The following is a 19,870-nucleotide window of genomic DNA, read 5'->3' as shown; positions in this document are numbered from 1 at the left end:
TGCTTTTGCAAAATAAGTGAGTGGGATACTTTACTAGCATGAAATAAAACACAAAGTTTATCCGAGTGGTTACAATCACTGGAATAGGAATAGGTGTGTCTAGTATTGCTCTATCTTGGATTTTTTGTTGTTGTTCACTTGAAAATTTGCAGCAGTCAAAGTAAGATCTTAAGTTTTGTTGGATTAGAGAGTTGGTCCTGTTTTGTCCTCAAACACTTTTAATCACAGTTGAGTGAAATTTTTTATGTGAAACTCTTTTCAGCATGAATCCAGCCTTAGAACTTTAAAACATTTCATATATACGAATCAGTTTCATAACTTGCTTTGAAATCATTATAAACTCATTTAGTTACAAAATTGCACAATAGCTTTTCAAACAAAAATCTGATTTTGGCAATTTAAATAACTGCTGAGAAAATCCCACCTCCTCCCCTTTAAAAAAAAAAAAAAAAGCAAACCATGGGAATCAAAAAGAGATATGTAGGCTTTGTAAAATGAAACTTTTTAAAGGAACTGAAATTATAATTTCAAATTTTCTTTTGTGTGAAAGTATCTGATTTTGTTTCATTACAGATTATAAAGTTTTCTTCAGAAATTTGAAGTAGTCATGAACTGGAAATAGATCTGTTACCAGCTTTGCTGTTCCACACTCTGCTGTTTTCTGAGCCCCCTGAGAGTATTAGTGTGTCACTTGTTATTGTTTTGAGGAAATGTTTTTCAACTCATGTGTAGTTTATGCCACTATTTTTGTTCCTGCTTTCACTGGGTTGATGAAAAGGTTTAAAACTTGCAAGTACGTTCTTATAAAGGTGTTGGAGAATTGTGAGAACTACTCTTTCAGAGCAAGAATTGCAGCTGATATATTTCAGAGGATTTGAGCTGAAAGTAATGACATTACACACATTCGCAACTCTTGGGGATGTGACCATCAAATCCAGTTGTTAAATGGGTCGTAACATATTTATCTTGCTTATGCCAGAACTTGAATTGAAAATCACTTTGGGTAGATTGAACTAGTATTTCTTTTAAGTTGTCAAAAAGTTGCCTTTGGTTGAGCAAACAAAGGTTTTTCTAAGAAAAAAATAGACAGAGCAGTCATCCACTCTGAAGCCTGACTTGATGAAAATGATACTAAGGGCTTCCATCATAATGTTGATTCACAGATTTCCAGATCAGACATACTGACTTCAAGACAAACAAGATGGCTTGAGCTTTTTCTTTGCTTATCATCCTCTTATTTGCCAGCCAAACAAACTCAGCAAAAGGTCTGAAAATCTGGCTAGGTTGTTCTGCAGTAATCTCATTGCGAATCTGAGATATAAATGATTGACCTTGAAACTGGAATTCAGGAGAGGAAAAGATATGAATCCTGCTGCTATCTGTGCTAACTTCTTGAAATTAAGGTGATCAAAAGGCAGAAGAAAAATCAACAAAGATTGTGAAGTTGAGTTTATGATTTATGTATGTCCTTTGTACTCATACTTCCCATTGTTCCATTTTATGCTCTGTGACCTCGCTGAAGACTAAAAAACACATAGCAAAACTGAAGATACAACCTGAGGGCTATGTCACCCTAGTAGGTTCTGTTGTAGCTGGACAGCAAGTTCAGAAGTTATCAGGGGGAGTTAATGAAGTTTAAAACCAACAGGAGCATCAGAGGCAACCAAAATTGTGAAAATTAAGTGTTCTTATATTGTTATAGCTTTAGAAGGCTGATACTATGCAAGTAGGCTCAAAAAATTCAGCCCAAATTGATAATATTAGGGACAATATTGTACCAGTTCTGCCAATTCTGGATGTACCTCAGTGCATGATCAGTCCCACCAGCGATCAGTAAAGATGCTTAAGCACTAACTTGGTATCTGACTTCAGATTAGATGGCAGAATACAATTTTAAAAATTATTAATCAAGACTTTCAAATTACTCTTGTACTGTTTGGCATATTTATTGTGTTTATTGCATTTGTAATACACATATGGTGTATTTAATCATAATGTGTTGCTTCAAATATAAGTAATATTTAAGATGATTCATGCATCTTCATGCCACTCAAGCTCACAGTTGATATGGCTTCCTCACGAGGTTATAAAGAATCTTGTATTTAGTATTTATGCTATTTGTATTCAAGTCTTAGTTAACTCTATTGATAAATGGTGAAAGAGAAGATCTTTCTATGTGGGTATCCTCATTGCCATTTCTATCCTTTGCTGGAGCTCTGCAGATGTATTTCACATTTATGAGCATCTGAAACATGTCTGAGTTTTGTCTTTTTCTAGCAAGTATCCTTTTCTTGGATCTAATCCATTAGTTCATTTCTCTTGAGCTGCTCTTTCAAATGCAGAAGGATAATGTTTGATTTCAGGTAAAAACTATTTTAAGTAGAACACGATTCACAATTAATAAAATAGTATTTCTTAAAGGTATTTTTTCTAAAAATATTTCTGACATGACTCACTTGCTGGGCTGTTATTAAAATGTTGTATTTTGAAAACAGTGACATTTCCACGTGGTGTATTACATACTCTCTGTATTTGTAATCAGCTGCTGCTTTTATAAATGGTATGCAATGCACAGGAGGGTGAGTTTGCACGTCCTTTTCTGTTCATGCACACTGGCCTGTGAACTATAAATGGAATAAAAGGATGAACTTCAGTGGGCACTTGCCACTTTGCAAGATAAATATGTGTTGATGAGTTAGAACTTTGTTGATATGCCTGAAGTAGTTTAAATAAAGACTGTGCTACATATATTTTTCTTGTTATTTTTAGAAGTCCAGCTCCAGTACGACCTGAAACGACGCCATCAACTGGCCCAACAGAAAAGCAGGAGATTAAAGTTTCTCGTGTGAGGAAGTTAACGAGGCAGTACAGTTTGTGAGTAACACATGCACTATCTTTATTTTTTTTGCCTACTACAGCTGAAAATGAAGGGGGAAGCTAATTACTGCTCTAGCTATGCTTTCTGAAAGACATGAGTGCAATTGCATGATAATGATCTTATATTGATACTGTTCCTTTTGTCGCCGAGAATCTTTAAGCTTTTAATACGAAGTAAATTTGCTATCTCTATGCAGTTGCTCATCGTCAGAATGGTAGGCTCTCTCCCTTTTTCTAAGCTTATAGGTTAGGAATTAAAGACCTCTTTTTCACAAGAAATGTCAAAGACCTGGTGTGAGCTGGAGCAAGCTGCTCTGTCTGCTTTGTTAGAAGCCCATTTGCAGAATGAGGAAAACAGTCCTCAATTGCTGGGTGGTCAAGCCCTGCTGTCAGCTGTTCCCTCTCAGAAAGTGCACTCTCTCTCTCTCTTTCTCTCCCTTTCTCCCTGATTTTGCCACATGCAGAAATCACTGAGCCCAGTACGGGTACAGCCAGCAAATTTTGGTCTCTTAATTCTGACATGAATGATCCTATGTGTAAAGGGGGCTTTGGCATCCCCTTTACACATAATTCATCCCATTTGAGAGTCTCTAGAGATGTGAGGTACTGAAGAGATGTAGAAATCCATTTGTTAATTTGTCCCTTGTGTGGAAGGACAGACAAGGCCACCAGAAACTAGAGAAAGAAAGAGACAATGTCAGCATAAACTTATTAGTACAAGAACACTAATGCCATAATGAAGAAAAAAATATGTATGTTTTCTATGTGGAATGGCGACTGTTCGTCCCTCCAGCAATTTAACATCCTGGTGTCTCTAAATATATAGCAACATTGGCACAAGTTTTCCTTCTCTCCAAGAGGATTCTAATATCAAGATGTAGTTATTTTCTGTCTCAGTATTAAAAACACTAGCTTTTGCTATGAAAAAAAAAAAAAAAAAAAGGACCAGTCTACATCACTAAAATTGAAAAATTATTTAGGTAAAGAAACAGAAGAATGAATCAAGTTGTAACTAGGAGGAAAATGAGCAATTAGCCAAATTGTCCAGGAGACCAATGCTGATATATGGGAACACACAGCCACAGCCTGGTGAGCAGGCCACATAACATACTCTTTTTTACTATGGTAACATCAACCAGTATGATTTGCAAATGAGATGGGAGATGGGAATTGACAAGTCAAGCTGGGAAGAGAACCCAGAATCCCTTAGTGCTTGCTAATCCTGAAGGTAATGTGTGACAGGGAACTTGGCAACGTTTGGTAGGAGCAGTTTCCCAAGACATGAATGAAGCCTGCTCACTCACTCTGCCCAGCATAGATCAGACAGCAGCCATACTTTTCTTGAACAAGATACCACTTCTACTACCTCTTTTTTTATTATCAGCCAGGGGAGGGGAATCTCCTGCATATTTCAAGATGCATCTGATTTTTCAGATTTTTATGTAATGCAGGGAGCAGTCAGCAAAGGATCAAAGTGAGGGAACCAGTTATTTAATACTGTTTATGTGACAGGTAATCAACAGGATACAATGGCTGATCCTATTGTTTGAGCACGCTGATACGTAAGGACAGGCAAGAAATTAATGTCCTGTTTCAGGTATAGTCACAGGTTTTGTACACACACTTGGAAAAGTTTTTGATTTAGGTTTTAACTTAAAGAGGTCATCAAACTTGGTCCTCAAATACTGCTACATGGCAAACAAAGAGAAGAGAGTTATACAATGTAGACAGTTTTGATGGAAAGGGTACCTTGGCAATGTTATGTATGCAGAAGCAGAACATTTCCCATGTGAACACTGAAGTAAGGCAGTAGGATAAGTTGGTGTTGAAGATAGCAAGGCTAGTGAGAAATCAGTTTTTAAGAATGTGGGTGAAAAATAATGCTCTATGGTAGGTTGGGGCTGAAGAGGATGTGTTTGTCAATAAATAGAAGGTGACAACCAAAGGAGAGGTATAGGTAAGGACACAGAATGATGAAAATAGGTACCTCAAGCAGTCATCCCTGAAGCAGAATGAGCTATTCCTCGATCATTCTTGTCTGAGAAAATGTTTAGCCAACTTGTTATTAAAGGGCAAAGAGAAAATCCTTCAGACCGAGACTGATCACCTCCCTTTTGTGTACTTGAACAGTATGCCAGTCCCCCAAGAGCTGTTGAGCACCTGCAGAACGCATGACCCCACACCTGAGAATGACACTGAGGAAAGGAGGAGAGGCTAAATGAAAGTGAGTGAGAGGTTGTCCTAAAAAGAAGGAAAAGGCTTCCAGGGGCCAGTGGGAGAACAACTACCACACAGAATTCAGCAGTGTCTGGGAAGAGCAGAATTTGGGGAAGGCAAGAGCTGAAGTGATGAATAATGCAGTGGGAGGCAAGTGAGATGGAAAGGAGACTCAAGGCAAGGTCATGTGGTGGAAAAGGCAATGGTGTTATTACACACACAGAGAGAAGCAACATTTAAATAGTATATTTTAAAAAAACGTATATATTCAATAGTGAATTCTCAATTTCTGATTGGTGAGTTTTTGATGAACCAGTTCTGAGCATGTCTTGCCCCATGTGGATTTCTAGTTGTCTGGTGTTAGGCATGAGGAACAGCACATAAACACATCCAAACACAGGTGTCACCTATGCTACAGCTGTGTGTAGGGCCAAAGACTCCCTAGTTAAAAAGACAGGCTGTGATTTTTAAATATTTTTGAGGGGAAGACCCACATTCTATTCCATTTTAATTATCTTGTGTCTGGAATGCAAATACTAGAAATTCAAAGAAATAGTGAAGGAGTACTGTGAAAGGAATACAGTGAAGAAGACCAGTTCTCAGTCTTGTAGCTAGTATGCTAATAGCTTGACAACTGACAAGACTGGACCTTAACCCAGGTTTGTAGACACTAAGAAGCTTTTCTGACCTGGCAAGTTCTTGACGATTTTCCACTTCCTTGTATTCAACAAAGCAGCTTTACCCAGCAAGGATGGGGAGGGTGCCAGTGTATTCCTGCTGAGAGTAGTGAGCAAGGACAGAGAAAATGTCAGCTACATGTTTCTGAAAGAGAGATTAACTAGGTCAACAGCCCAGCTCTGGCTTGTTGTGTTAAATAAAACATCTATTGAACAGGTCCAAAAGATTTTGTGTTATATTTCCAGCATAAAACCAGTGTATTGTACAGGCTCTGGTGCTGAATTCTATCCTTTCCCAGAAGAAATAGAAAATGGAAAAGCATGGAAAAGATAACATTAATCACCATAGCTTTATAGCCTAACAAAAAACCACTGCTATCACCCAAACAACCCAACATAAGGCTGGTGTACCCTGTATGCCATGTAGTTTTGAAGTACTGTGTTGCCCAGGCATGTTACCTTCAAGTAGCACTAAATCAAATATAGTTCTGTTCTGAAAGTGCCTGTCAAACTGGCATGGCGGGTGTCTGTGCACTCTGACTATCTAACTGGTAGTTAAAATTGATGCCATTTTATGAGCAGAAATAAGTTTTCTCATCGTTTTCCCCAACTGTTAAGCTGTAGTCTTTCCTTTTTACACATTATTCCCAGTAATAAAGGTTTTGTAGGCCAAATTGTGACTGTTTACCTCCATGGAATTGCAGTTAGCAGTTGGAAACATCTTGACTCAGGGCTGACTGATCCCGATGATTTATAGTCAATGGGGCTCTACAAAAGTAAATGAAGGTATAATATTCTCTACTGGTTTTCATTTAGTGGTGACAGTGGGTGAGAAGGAAAGAGCTCAGCTTGATGGCCTAGAGCCCAAGGGAAACGTACAACCTGGTTTTAAATAAAATGTTTTCTCTGTAGATGGAATAAATGGGATAGGAAAAAGACACCCTCCCAAAAATGTTTTTGAAGAGCTCCTTTTTGGAGTCAATCAAAGTGCATTAAAAACACTTTGAAAACAATAGCATAGACTAACAGCATAATGGCCGTCAAATATTTCGTTGGTCTAAAGCCAATGAAGCACATGGTCCCATGAATAGATCTAACCAGATCAATTCTTATCAATATTGCCAGCCTCCATAGAAAAGAATTAACATTAAAGCACGATAATATCAAATAAGTTCATTTATTCATATATATGTTCTCCATAGAAACACTACTTGCACATCATACCCGTAAGATTTCTGTTTGCAGATGAGAGTTGCCTAGCCAATCCACTTTTTGAGGATTCTTTAAAGTGTAAAAAATCTAATTTACTTGAAAAGTCAGCCACATTACAGATGGAAGAGTAAACAGAACTTCACTCTGAAGCACTGCAGCTGACACACAGGTTACCAGTGCCTCCTCCAGCACAAGTACAGTCGCAGTTCGGTGACATTTTCCAATGAGAAGGTCTGTCTGCTTTTATCAACTGCAGTGATGAAGATGATCTTCCTCCAGCACTGGCAGCAGCAGCAGCAGCATCAACACCTGTGTCCTCAGCATCTCCCGGATCACAGAAAACATGTGCACCACAGACATCAGAAGGACAAACACAGGTTTCGCCTGGTGGCAAGGTAACGTGGAAAGAGATGAGATTATGTCAGTTGGGAGACTATGCAGGGAGGGTGGTAGGGAGTTGCAGATGACAGGTTTTTCTTAAATGGAGTAATTCTACATTGGGGAGTGTTTTTTAATGCATAGTTGTAGTAATAATTTTAACCTGTTGTGTAAGAACATATTTAGAGCCTGCTCCAAGACCCAGCTAAAATCAATAATAGTTTTTCATCAACATTAGGGGGCTGTGAATCAGGATTAAATTAATATTTACCTTGATTTCAAAGGTGCATGATTTTGTAATCTGTCTTTCCTGAGTAACCATTCTTAAAAAACATGTTGTGAAATTTGAAATCCATTTAAGGAATTAAAACAAAACAAAACAACAACCAAACAAACAAATCAGAATTATAGGAATGATTTTTTTTTCAGTGCTGGGTTTCTTCTTTGCCTTTAGAGTTCCACAGATGCTGGAAGTACCTTTGCTTTGGAGCCAGGTGACCTCCTGATGGATTTCACAGAGGCCACACCTATGGTAAATAGTTTCAGTTTGCAACCAGGAAAATGTAAGGGTTTTCAATAATTTGTCTGCAGCTAAAATGAATGGTATACTATGCAGTGTATTGGATAGTGCCCAGGAATAAAGTAAATCTCCTTGATATTCAGTGATCCTGAGCATCAAACTCACCTCAGCATCTCTGAAAATCAATCCACATCAACAAATATGATACTGATCCTCTGAATGCAATTTTTTATTGTTAGATGACTTTTCATGTGTCTCTCCTACCTGGGTATCTTTACAACTTGCTACACTGGTTTCGTGAGCTTCTTTGTCACTTTAAGGTAAATTCCTAATGTGATCATAGATTTGCTTTTGGGAGTTGTCTGAAAAGTCCCTTCTCTCTGCAAGTTTTGTTCAGACCTTACCCAGTAGCCAATCCGAAAATGTGTACCTGCACTTTCATGTTTCATTAGCAGATTGCTTTGTTTCACTTTAAGGCAAAATAGTCTATAACGTGTTGATTATTAACTTCTTTTTTTTAGAGGTATGTGATTTGTGGTTTTGCTCAAAAGCCAAGGAGACATGCTGGTTCCACTGAAGTCAAAACGCCTCTTGACTTCAGTGATCTCAGGCTTTCACTTCAGGTTCCCAGCAGATTACTTGAAAGAGCACAGTATGATCCTTAACTTTTTCTGAGTCATCCCACATTGAAAATAGCTCTGATGGCAGATAGCTCCTCTGCTGCCCAAAGCCATTTTTGCTGTCTTCTAGAAACCGTGTTTAAAGCATACAAAAAGCATGACAGGGATGGCACTATGTTTTTGCATAAACATTTTTTGTATTAAGGTACTTCTGTCCTGGGTGTTGCTTTCACTACATGATCAGGTCCTAGTTTACAGGATTGGAAAGGTTCTGTGGCAATGTGCCAGAGACTGTATGGTACCTGTCTGTAAATAACTGCTTGTGTCCTCTTACCACTGGATAAGAGATGTGGCTTCCTCTGCAAGTCTGGTGAAGTGAAGGCTTATCTGTCCCAGGCTCCTCCTGGCTTGCAGAAGGGATGTGAATATTCAGCTGTGGCTTTTTTGCTTCAGAGGCACATTGAGGTGGGCATGGGCACAAGTGGAGATTTGCTGCTCTGGGTGGGAAGACAGGTTTGATACAGGGGACTGGGCAGGAGCTGGAGAGCAGCTGAGGCTGTCACTGATGTGCTACAGTCTGGGAATGGACAGCAGCCCTAGAAGGACAGAGAGATCTGCACAGCTGTTCTCTCTTACACAGTTTTGAGCCTGTGGGGTTGTTTCTTCGCAAAGTCCTTAAAGGCACTTGATGGTCCCTCTATAAGGTTCAATAAGAATGTTCTTCACCTTCTGTCACAGTACTATTGACACCCACCCTGTTCCTGCTGAGCCCCTTCTTATCTTTGGCCTTCAACCTGGCTCTGCTGAACAGTCCTTGCACACCAAGATTTTTATAGTGCAAATTTTGAATCTCTGAACTGCAGCAAATTGAAATTTAAAGGGCCTTCTAGTTCCTCAAGTCCCTAGATCTCTTTGGTGGGAGAACTATTCCAGTGCTAGCATCTGCAATGAGAGCACAGTGCTTACTGCTTATCCACTGTATAGGAGGGACCCAGTTTTGCACCTGAAAATACCATTGTAGCCTGAGGTGTGTCTATGTAAATAAGAAAGTTTCCATGGAACCCCCTTGAAGTGCTGAATGATGAAACTATCCCATTCTGGAAAATGATAGGAAGATATGTATTTAAAGTGAACAATCCCACCCCAGCACCATACATTCCTGGGGGAAGGGAAAATTTAAAGACAGCGAAGGGAAGAGAGAAAGGGGTGTAGCATTCTGCAGCCTTTAGTCTGTAGTTTGAGTTGACAAGAAACAGATAGACTGAAACTGAAACTACCTGAAATGAGGTTGTAGCGAGGGGGATGTTGGTCTCTTCCCAAGTAGCAAGCAATAGGATGAGAGGAAACAGCCTCAAGTTGTGCCAGGGCAGGTTCAGATTGGATATTAGGAAAAAATTATTCACCACAAGGTTTATCAAGCAGCGAAACAGGCTGCCCGGAGAAGTGGTTGAGTCACCATCCCTGGAGGTGTTTTAAAGACATGTATATGTGGTGCTTAGGAACATGGTTTAGTGGTGCACTTGTCAGTGTCAGGTTAAAGGTTGGACCTTATCTTAAAGGTCTTTTGCAACCAAAAAGATTCCATGATTCTATATGGGTTAGTTTGTCCTTCTCTGTATTAATAACAGGTTTGTGGCTAAATTGTGAGCAATTATCCTTTCAAGTTTACTAATAGATTTCTTATTATTAAAAACACCCTACTGTATCTTACTGTATTATTAAGAATTTTTAAAAAATGAGTCATGGAGAATTTAGCAACTGACCTGCTCAAGGTAACATAGGTTTGGGTTTTGTTTCCATTTAACAAAAGTCAGCATTACACATTTTTTCTTTTCCAGCTGAGGATACAGGTTTCTTTTCCCTAAATATTTTACCCAGTCATGCTTTCCACTTTCCTACCCCCCCATCCGCTGACATAATTTATCACGCTGTATGTTCATAAGCTAACCTTCTGTGACTTTCTTGGTTTTAATATTTCGGAGACCACGTACTGCAGAGCATCAATCAACCCTTTTTGTTTTGTTTAGCGTCTATAAAGGTCAGCTTGCTCTCTACAGAGCAATTATTGTTTACAGACCTTTCTCTGCAGTTTCACTGGCTGCAGGCGGCTCTCAGTTGAGGTTTGAATGGAAAGTTTACTTTTAAGGGGGAGAGGCTCCAACCGAAAGCAAGCTAAGGGGAAATGCTTAACTTGGATCCAGTCTATTTATTTAATATTTCTGTTGTGATAATATGGGCTGTCATTTGAGGGTCAAGATCATGTACGGCTTAGCTTCATGTTACTGTCAAGTCAGTGGCAGTGTGCTGGTTTTGCATGCTATGACCTGGCCCTTGGGAAGTTGCTTGTTGATTTTACCTATTTGTTTCATATTCAGTGACAGGTGCAATATCTAAAGGTGTCATTCACGCTGCCTGATTTCAGGTATTTACCTGAGGTGAAAGGGCTGGAAGTTCAGGTTCCTACGTGGTCAGGGGTTTTCCTGCAGAGGGGCATTCAAACAGCCATCTTCTCTATGTCGTCTGGACTAAGGCACCTAAAGTGGATGCCTAAAATCAACTTATTATTTATGTTTTTTAAAAATTTTGGTCATGATATATGCTGCCAAACTTCCCCAGTTCACTGGAGAGCTGTTAATTTGAAGCAGTTTCAGACATCCTCTCTTCTCTTCTATAGCCTTACTGTCAAAGTGATTAATAGTCACCGACACAGCTGCGTGATCTTCGTTGTTCAGTGCCTAATTATTGATGCTTCCTGACGGCTTTGGGTTTTGTCCATGTTTTGCTGCTGTTGCCCATACATGCTGAGAGTTACAGCTAGAAGTGGAGCTCACAAAACCAAACTAACTTATAAAAATGAAAGGATTAGTGAATGGATTGGATTAATAGAATTAATCCAGGCTGCCATGCAGGGATCAGAGCAGTCAAATTTGTCTACTCAGAGGAGCTACTGTGATATATACAAGAACCAGCTGAGCTCTGATGGTCACTTAGTCATCAATACTTAGATTGCCAGTAACAGCAGGGCAGTTGCAAGGCGGACTGATTTCAGGAAGTAAGTTTGCAGAAGAATAATAAACATTTACTAATGCAGATTGCCTAGAAGGCAAGATATCCTTTTGTGCTCTGCACTCCTCAAACTGTGTGATTTATACAGGCTTCTATTCATTTTTCAAGGAAATTCTGCAATTAATTGACTACAATGCGTTACATGCTGTCCTTAAAATCATTATATCATGTGCAGAAGAAAATCTCTGTCTTTTTGTACCACTTCATTGTGAGTTTCAGCACCATACCCGGCTTGTATATAAACAAGATTCAATACTTCCTACTTTTATGTTTCAGAGAGAGCTTGATTTTTAAAAAAAATAGAGCATTAAATATGACAAATTATAGTATCACATTATAAGCACCCTTATTGTGGTTTATTAAAATTATTTGTAACACTGTAGTAGGCTCTTTCTGCCAGCAGACTCTCTCGTTTCTAGCTTTTATGGAACTGGAAATCAAAGCTATTCTGTTCCAGCTTACAATCAGTGTGATTTGTGACACAGCTGTGAATGCAGAGGTTTTTTGTTTCATTACAGAAAGCCCAATCCTAAGACCCTGAATGAATGTTACAGCTGCTACACCGTGCTAATGAATACCTTCCCAACCAAGAGAGAAAGACGATGTGCACAACTTCAATTTGACCTAATGGAGTATGACAAAAGAGATAAGAATTAACAGTCTTACACACAAAATGTAGTTATTCCTCAACTTGGACTTGAGTTTGTAGTGCAAGGTGGATGGGCTAAAATCACAATGTGACTAAATCACAATCACATCTGAAGAGATGTCAGAGAGCACTGATTTACAGCTGGCAAGTGCAAACTATGTGTTCTTATTTCATGCTGTATCCAGTGAATAAATTTCTAGGGCTTCACTTGCCACCTATTGGTGGAAAACAGTAAGTAGAAAACTATTTCGTAACTTGAGATACAACATTTAAATGGTATAAACTATGAATATGTTAGCTTAAAAATGAAAAATAAATGGCCTTCAGTGTAAAGCTAGGTATTTTTATTTAGGATGAGTTGGAAACAAATATTTTTTATTTCAGTAATAGCATTACTAGTGTAAGGATTTCACTGAGTCTCACTGAGGAGCAGAGAAAGAGGAGAACGAGTAAAGAATCTTTTCATTCCATTCCCATTTAATATTTATTATATTGATAAAGATGAGTTGATTAGATTTTTAGTTGCTAAATTTTTATGACAATATTGCAAGGTTGCAATAAACCAAATAACAGTGGGAAATGAGTTCAGTATTTCTACCCTTCATTTTGAAGATCTTTTCATTTACTGTGCAAAGCAATTTTTCAGTGGAAGACAGGCAAACATATCCAACTCTAATAGCTCCATAAACAGTCCTTTTGGCATTTAATTCTAAACAAAAGCAGGAATAATGTAATTGAAAAGTAATATTTCATAAGAGCATTATATGGCATATATCTACCATCTAACTGGGTGAAAGAATAAATCAAATATCTCTGCATGCCTCAGAAGTCGCTAAAACGTTTCAGTGAGACACAAATTCATTAATGCTTTATTTATGGTGAACTACATACTGAAGATAAAATAGGTCTTCTAGAAAACTTAAGAAGTCTTTGTGATATATTTCAGAATTCGAAGCTTTCTACTTTTACATTTTCATAACAACAACAACAACAAAGATTTCTTAGTACAGAAGAATTGGAAGCAATAAATATGACCTGGATTCAAAGGAGGACATTGAAAAAGTGTATTTTCTAAACCAGCCTCTCAATTATCAGTATTTGCACATTCAAGCTTATATGCAATGGCCAATTATGAGCAAAAGAATTTGCACAAAGAAGCAGTTTGTCTGTTATAGGTAGTTGTACATACAGATAAGAACTCAAAGCAGTAAACAACATGTTAAATGTACATATATTCCAAGTTTCAAGTTCATGTCCTGTAACTCCCTATTAAACTAAGAAAAAGCAAAGAGCAGCAATTGCTAAACCAAACTAATACAAAAAAACCCAGCTTGTAACAACAGAAAATAAATCTAGTTCCATAGGATCTCAAGGAATACTTTAAACTTAGCAGTATTGCAAAGGAGCTTTTTTCCGCTGCAAGAAAAGGGAGTCAACTAGAGAAGAAGGCAAGTTGAAGGGAGACACTGTGGCACCCAGTCAAATTGAGTGTGAGATATTTGACTGGGGGTTATCAGAAAAAGCTCTGTGCTGCCTGCAGTGCATGGCTCCTGGGAGCACACAGGCAAGCAAATCAAGAAAATGTAAATTACCTGAGCATCATTTGAGTTATAGAAAGCATGCTAACAACTAGAGAGCAGACTTAGCTCATTTTTAAAAACAGTCATGCCAATTGGGTAGCCAGGGTAATGAATGAATACATTTTAGATTGGACTTGCACACTCTGATAGCTGATTCTTATAGTCTGCACACATAAAGCACTATAAATAGGATTTACAACTAATATGTAGCTCTGCATGTTCAAGCATGGGGCTTTCCCGGTGGATGCCAGTCTCACAAGCAGTCTATTGAATTACTAATATGCAAGTTAACTGAGTGTCTGGGAATGCAGTCAGACTCAGACTGCCTGTTGGATCTTAGTTTAAAATTCACTTAAAAATGTAAAACTCTTTGACTGCTACCCAACTATTTGTGGATTTGCTCCCACTCATCCATTATAGAAGGACACACAGAGTCAGTGAAGAAACAAAATGAGGGAAAGCTAAACAATGAACTGTAAGCATCTAGATTTACTTTTTATTTCACTTCTACTTTAAATTATTTGAATTTGTTTGTTCAACTAATCTTTTTCCCAATTACGTGTATGCTGAGCAGAACAACAACTTGGTGCGCTCTGTACATGTATGACAGGTGGTTCAACTCTTCCCTATTTTTTGACTAATTGAAAGTGAATTCTGCAAGAAATAAAGGAACCACAAGGTGAAATTTATTGCTGACTTTGCACCAGTGGACGCTGTGATAAATTTGATACGAAGCGTACATGAGCAAGAAAAGCTACCAAAAAGAAGGGAAGGTGTTAAGTGGAAAAAAAGTGCAGACATGATGCTCCACTGTGCCTATGTTGTATCTTCACTGTTTTAAAACACTGATTGACACACTGGCTAACTTTTTATAAAACTTGAGATGGAGGTAAGGGTGGAATGTCAGAAGGCAGTTTGGATCAAGAGGGTATAAGCGTTTACCTGGAGAAGTGACAAAATCTGCTACATACAATTACTTTTAGTCGTCTCTGTACATTTTAAGATGCTATCTTAACTGTCCTCTGGCATTCTATGTGCCTGTCCCATGCCTGTAGATACTATAAAATAGCAAACACTTATCCATATTCTGCCAGGTCATGAAGCAGAGCTGTTCCTAGAACTTAAACCTTTGGCTGGACTCCATAGTAGGCCTGCCACATGACAGCAGCTCATTTGAGAAGACATTTACACCAGAAGACTGGTGGGTCTTCTACCACTTGTGTGCCTGCAGGGAGATAGATTCAGGAAAAGAGCTTAGAGAACTGCTAGCACTCTGTAAATAAAGTCTGTGACATTGTTGTCCTGCAGCAGGATATTTGCTGTGCCTATTTGGTGGGTGGTTTGATGGCCATTTACAGACTGTGAAGCTGGAGGATTGAGGTTGTGGTGTCACAGCTGTACCTGTACCCACAGGTCTTTCTGCAGATGGGTGCTGGATGGTTTCATCCATCCCAGCTTCTTTGGTGGGGTTGTGACAGGAGCTCACTGATCCAGCTGAACTCTCACCCCACAAACAAAATGACTTAGTGTTAGGTCAAGTCATCTGTTTCACAGATACTTCTCCTGAGGACCCTAGGAGCGATAAAGTACATTTGCAAGGAGTGTAGTTTCTGGAGCAGTACTCCAAATGGGACTGGTGTAGCTGTTGCAGTAACTTTAAAATGAAGTTTCACCAATTTATGAGAGTGAGTCTAGGATGTGCTTGGCTGCAATAACAGTGACTCGAGGCCAATTAACAGGCAAGATCCTAGAAGGCTGCTCCCTAATGATGCAGAGCATCTGAAACTGCCAAATAAGCATATCCAGGGCATTGCAAGATTGTCTGTGTGCTTCTCTTTTTGTGTAACTAGTGTAATAACCATTTTTATTATAGTCCAAAGCTTTTCTAAGTGCCTCTGAAATTACATAGATTGCCACCACTTCAGCAGTGGTTAAGAAAGTCAGAAAACTGGATGATCATAAATATTATTGTAGCTTGAAAAAAAAGAACAACAACACAAAAAATGAAAAAACACAGACAAAACACCCCAATCTCTCTCTCCTGCCTCCCCATCAAAAACACGATTATTCCATGACACTAACAGCTTTCTCTTTTGCTTGAAATCAATGTCAGAATAAGTGAAGGGGATCAAGTAAATGCAAGCAAACAGATTTTAAACTGGCTGATATCTTCCTCCTGCTGCAAGCTGAAAAGGCAAATCTTTAGCATATCTTTTAGAACCTGCATATTTTAGTAAATCAGGTCTGATATGTTCAACCATACTTTCACTCAATATATATTTTTTTATTTCAGATTATTACTTCACTTTTCAAGTGGATGTGTTTCATGTCATTAGCAGCAATAAGCAGGTGCAACATCTGCCTGAGAAAAATAATAGTGAACAACAGACAGACAGGGCTTTTCAGACATGGAGCATCAACTTTTGGATGTATGGGCAGAGTTTCCTTTTCCACTCTGCAGTAATCTGTGTCACAGAAAAATATTCAGCTTCTGTGCTAAAGCCTACATGAAACTAGCTGTATCTTTTTATGTTTGGTCTCAATGAGACAAATATAGTGATGAAGCTATTACGTTTCAAAGTGTTTTGATAAAGGCATATTATATCACCTTTCCTTTGGTCTGAGAAGTACAAAATTCCTTTTGTCTCAGCAACTGTGAAGTTTGTAATCTCTCTTCCCCACTCTGATTAGTGACAATTGCATTTAGACTCCAGTGAGTAGCTATTGTGTGTTTGTTTTCTTTCCAACCCACTAATGAATTGATATATGTGTAATTCTAATTCACATTTTTCCAATGTGATAGCAAGTGTGATGCTAACTGCTTGGCTGTTCTGTGGGATTTCAATTGAATGCCTCCAAGCTCCCACAGAAAATGGAAACATCTGCTTTCCAAGCTGTTTTTTAACTGGCTGGGTGACTCAACTTGTAAAACCAGCAAAAAAAGCAAGTAAACTTTCTTTCTTTTTTTTTTTTTTTTTTAATTTGCCACTCAATTGAATAATCAGACCTGACAGGGAAGCTTATTTTCTTCTTCTTCTTCTTTGATTAAAGTAAAATCTACTTGTCTACATTTTCTTTCAAAACGTGCATTTTGTAAAACATCATGAACCAAATATAAGAGAGTGTTAAACAGGGTGGAGAGAAGGATCAGACCAGTTTGAAATGTTTTTGTTTTAGCAGTTGTGAAGTGTTTCAGTTTTGAGTAATGTTTGTTAATTAATTTCAATGAACTCATGTTTCCAACCAAAATGCTATTTCTAAGCTAGGCACTGAAACCTCTTCTGATTAAATGCTGAAATTAAACCATGTTTAATTATTTTTTTTTTTTAAGTATAGAAAAAATTGAATAAAACCCAATTCTTTTGCAGCAGATTCCATTTGAATGAACAGGCATTTTCTGATGAAAATTCCTAAGCAGTTCCAATAGCAGCCTCTTCTGATGAGCCAGCAGCAGTACCTCAGTGACCATCGACTTTCTCTTGTCACCTGTCTATTGATTCGTCCTCTGCTTTTTACTGTTATCCACAACAGTGGGAAAATCCCCTACCGAGGCATATTATCTATTTAATTTGTTGCAGTCTATCTACTAGCAAAAAAAAACCCAAAATCATTGGCTTGTGAGATTTGTGAGATTTACATCAGGACAGATCTTTTCCTTCTCCTTTGTACAGAGCCTAATGAGAGCCTTATAACTCAGAAGAGTGGCAATAGTAGAAATAACCAGTAAGTTGAATGGATAAATTGAAGTTTGCATAAATCTCTGCATGTCTGTGGCAATTCCACAGTTCCTGTGTCTTGTCCCAAACACTGTAGACTATAGATGAAAACTGTAATTTAATTGTGGAAGAAAGAAAATAAGAATTGCTTAATTCCAGCTAATCAACTAGTATGGTAATTGGATTAAAAACCACTGAACTTAGTAGAAAGTGTCCTGCTCATTACCTCTTGTATCACTCTCTGAAAAACAAAATGCTAAACTGTTTTGGGCTGAGGAAGAAAATTTCTACAGAGGTAGATGTCCTGTATGTCCAATTTAAACCTGATGGCTATAAAACAATTCTCACATACTCATTCTCACATACACATGCTCACTTATTCATTGGAACCTGGCCACAAAACCATTGCTATGGAAAAACTGTGGATTTATGGCTTTGCTCTATGGTATGATGTTCATCTTGTGTTCAACAACCCAAGACCAAGCCCTCCTTCTTGGAAGATCAGCCAGTGAGGTTAGGAAAATGAACCTCTACAAAACTTGTTTAGCAAGTGAATATCATTTATTGTTCCTCTACCAAAAAAAAAAAAGGATAGAGCCTTGCAAGTGTTTCAGTGCTGTGGAACATCACCCGACCTCTTTGAGCAATGTATCAGATATTACCAAGTTGGATTTTGATGAAGGAGCTGCCCATGCCATCTGGCACATTCACCAAGCCATGTGCACATGCTCTGCTGAGAACCCTGTTGGCAGCGCTGAAGGTGCGAAATCCTGTGCCAAGTACAGTGGGCTCCTGACCACCTAAATTTGTGCACAGTTTGGCACTCATGCTGCATCTGAGTTGAGCAAACGGTCAAAACCAATGATCATGAAGCTCAAGCACTCACATCCAGATAGAGCCTATGTGTTTGCATCAGTGGCTGAGCTGCCCAGGTGTCAGAGTTTGCTCTCTTCAAAGTATCTGTGGTTAGCAGAACCCATGCTTGCATGTGCCTCTAAAACGATTTTGTCTTTCAGATCTCTCTTATCTTGCTGCTAGCAGTTTGGAAAAAAGGTTGAAGAAACTGTGCTTTCTCCTTTCCCACTCACCAAGACCAGGGGCACTTAGGCAGTGTGGGTAAAGGCTTTTCTTCACATCTGCAGTATGGTTGAAGTGGGCATATTCCTGTACCAAGAACAATTAGTTCCTAAGAGAGTTCATTAGAGAGCACACTCTAAAGGCAGTAGGCACAGGATTACAAAAACAAAACAACAATAATAATTAAAAAAAAATAACGACCCCCCACAGGAAAAGAGAGTATCCTGAGTCTTAGTCTTCAGCTACCTCAGAGCTCTTGGGAAGAAGTTAAAAGTAATTGCTGTAAGCTCCCTCGTTTTTCCCCAGTTATGAAGTTGAAAGGACCAGTTTCTGCTTCTTTTACGTTTTAGGAAGACTTCAGGGTTTTTCTGAATCAAATGACTTAACTATAATCTTCCCAGAGACCGTATCATTAGCAGATGTTGCCAGACAACTGTGCTTTGGCCTCCTCCATCACCACATGGTGCTGGGAAGGGGTGTTGGAGGCAGCAGTGCTGGAAACGTGTCTTGCTGGAAATCCCCAGCTCCCGGTTTGGCTTCCCTCTGAATTCCTGCTGGGATGGGCAGGGAGTCACTGACCGGGAACCAGGATCCGCCTGTGACCTTTTATTCACGATATATTTCTTCCCCCTAATAAGTGCCACAAGCAAACCTATGGGGAGAGGACTGTCATTTTTTGGCTCCTCTACCACCTCCCTTTTCCTTTCTCGTTCACTGCAGCATTATAATCTTCCTCCGTTGCTTTCACAGAGATGTCTTTGATAATGGATCTTCTGGATCCTTTGCCCAATAAAGAAAGAATGGGGGAGCAGAGCTCTGCTCAAATTATAGAGGAGCCTTCTGGCATTGAATCTACTGTCACTCCTGGGGCAAACAGAAGAGTTTTGTACTTTTCATCTCAGTCCAAAGTAAAAGTTTACACTCTGATTAAGGATAGGTGAGAGTGAGCTGTGTGCTAATAGCCCTAATTGATTGGGATTATCCCTTGGCTGGGACTAATCTCTTTAGCTATGGAACATGCCTGAGTACAGTGCCTCAGACTGGGAGACTGGCTCTCAAAGTAGCATCCAAATTTGTTCTTGAAAAGATGGAAATAAGCTGTGAAAAGTAACAATAAATTTATTTTGATGCTGGACTGCTTTAATGAGGGACTCAACAGACACAGAGGCATCTGATGTGTTTCATGCCACTGAAGTGGCAAAGTATTACAACACAAGTGTTTGAATCTCTAAATGTAAGCTGTTGTGTTTGAACACAAGAAGATTTTACTTACAGTCAAGA

The 19,870-nt window shown here is 38.8% G+C and overlaps 1 protein-coding gene across 9 annotated transcripts in view; it reads left to right on the top strand.

Moving 5' to 3' along the window:
- Nucleotides 1-19,870, top strand: part of EPB41L4B (erythrocyte membrane protein band 4.1 like 4B) — a 186,624-nt gene that overhangs the window by 146,460 nt on the left and 20,294 nt on the right. For 7 of the 9 annotated variants that reach the window (XM_065052830.1, XM_065052829.1, XM_065052836.1 and 4 more), the window contains 3 exons: nucleotides 2,770-2,874; nucleotides 7,240-7,378; nucleotides 7,816-7,893. In XM_065052830.1, the coding sequence (XP_064908902.1) occupies nucleotides 2,770-2,874; nucleotides 7,240-7,378; nucleotides 7,816-7,893 (322 nt within the window). Of the gene's footprint in view, nucleotides 1-2,769; nucleotides 2,875-7,239; nucleotides 7,379-7,815; nucleotides 7,894-12,085; nucleotides 12,116-19,870 lie in introns of those variants that run through there. The other 2 variants (XM_065052833.1, XM_065052831.1) reach the window with 2 other exon arrangements.

Source organism: Columba livia, chromosome 2 (assembly GCF_036013475.1).
Source record: "Columba livia isolate bColLiv1 breed racing homer chromosome 2, bColLiv1.pat.W.v2, whole genome shotgun sequence".
NCBI lineage: Eukaryota > Metazoa > Chordata > Aves > Columbiformes > Columbidae > Columba > Columba livia.
The sequence above is the reverse complement of the archived record's forward strand: the minus strand, read 5'-3'. Positions and strand labels throughout refer to the sequence as shown.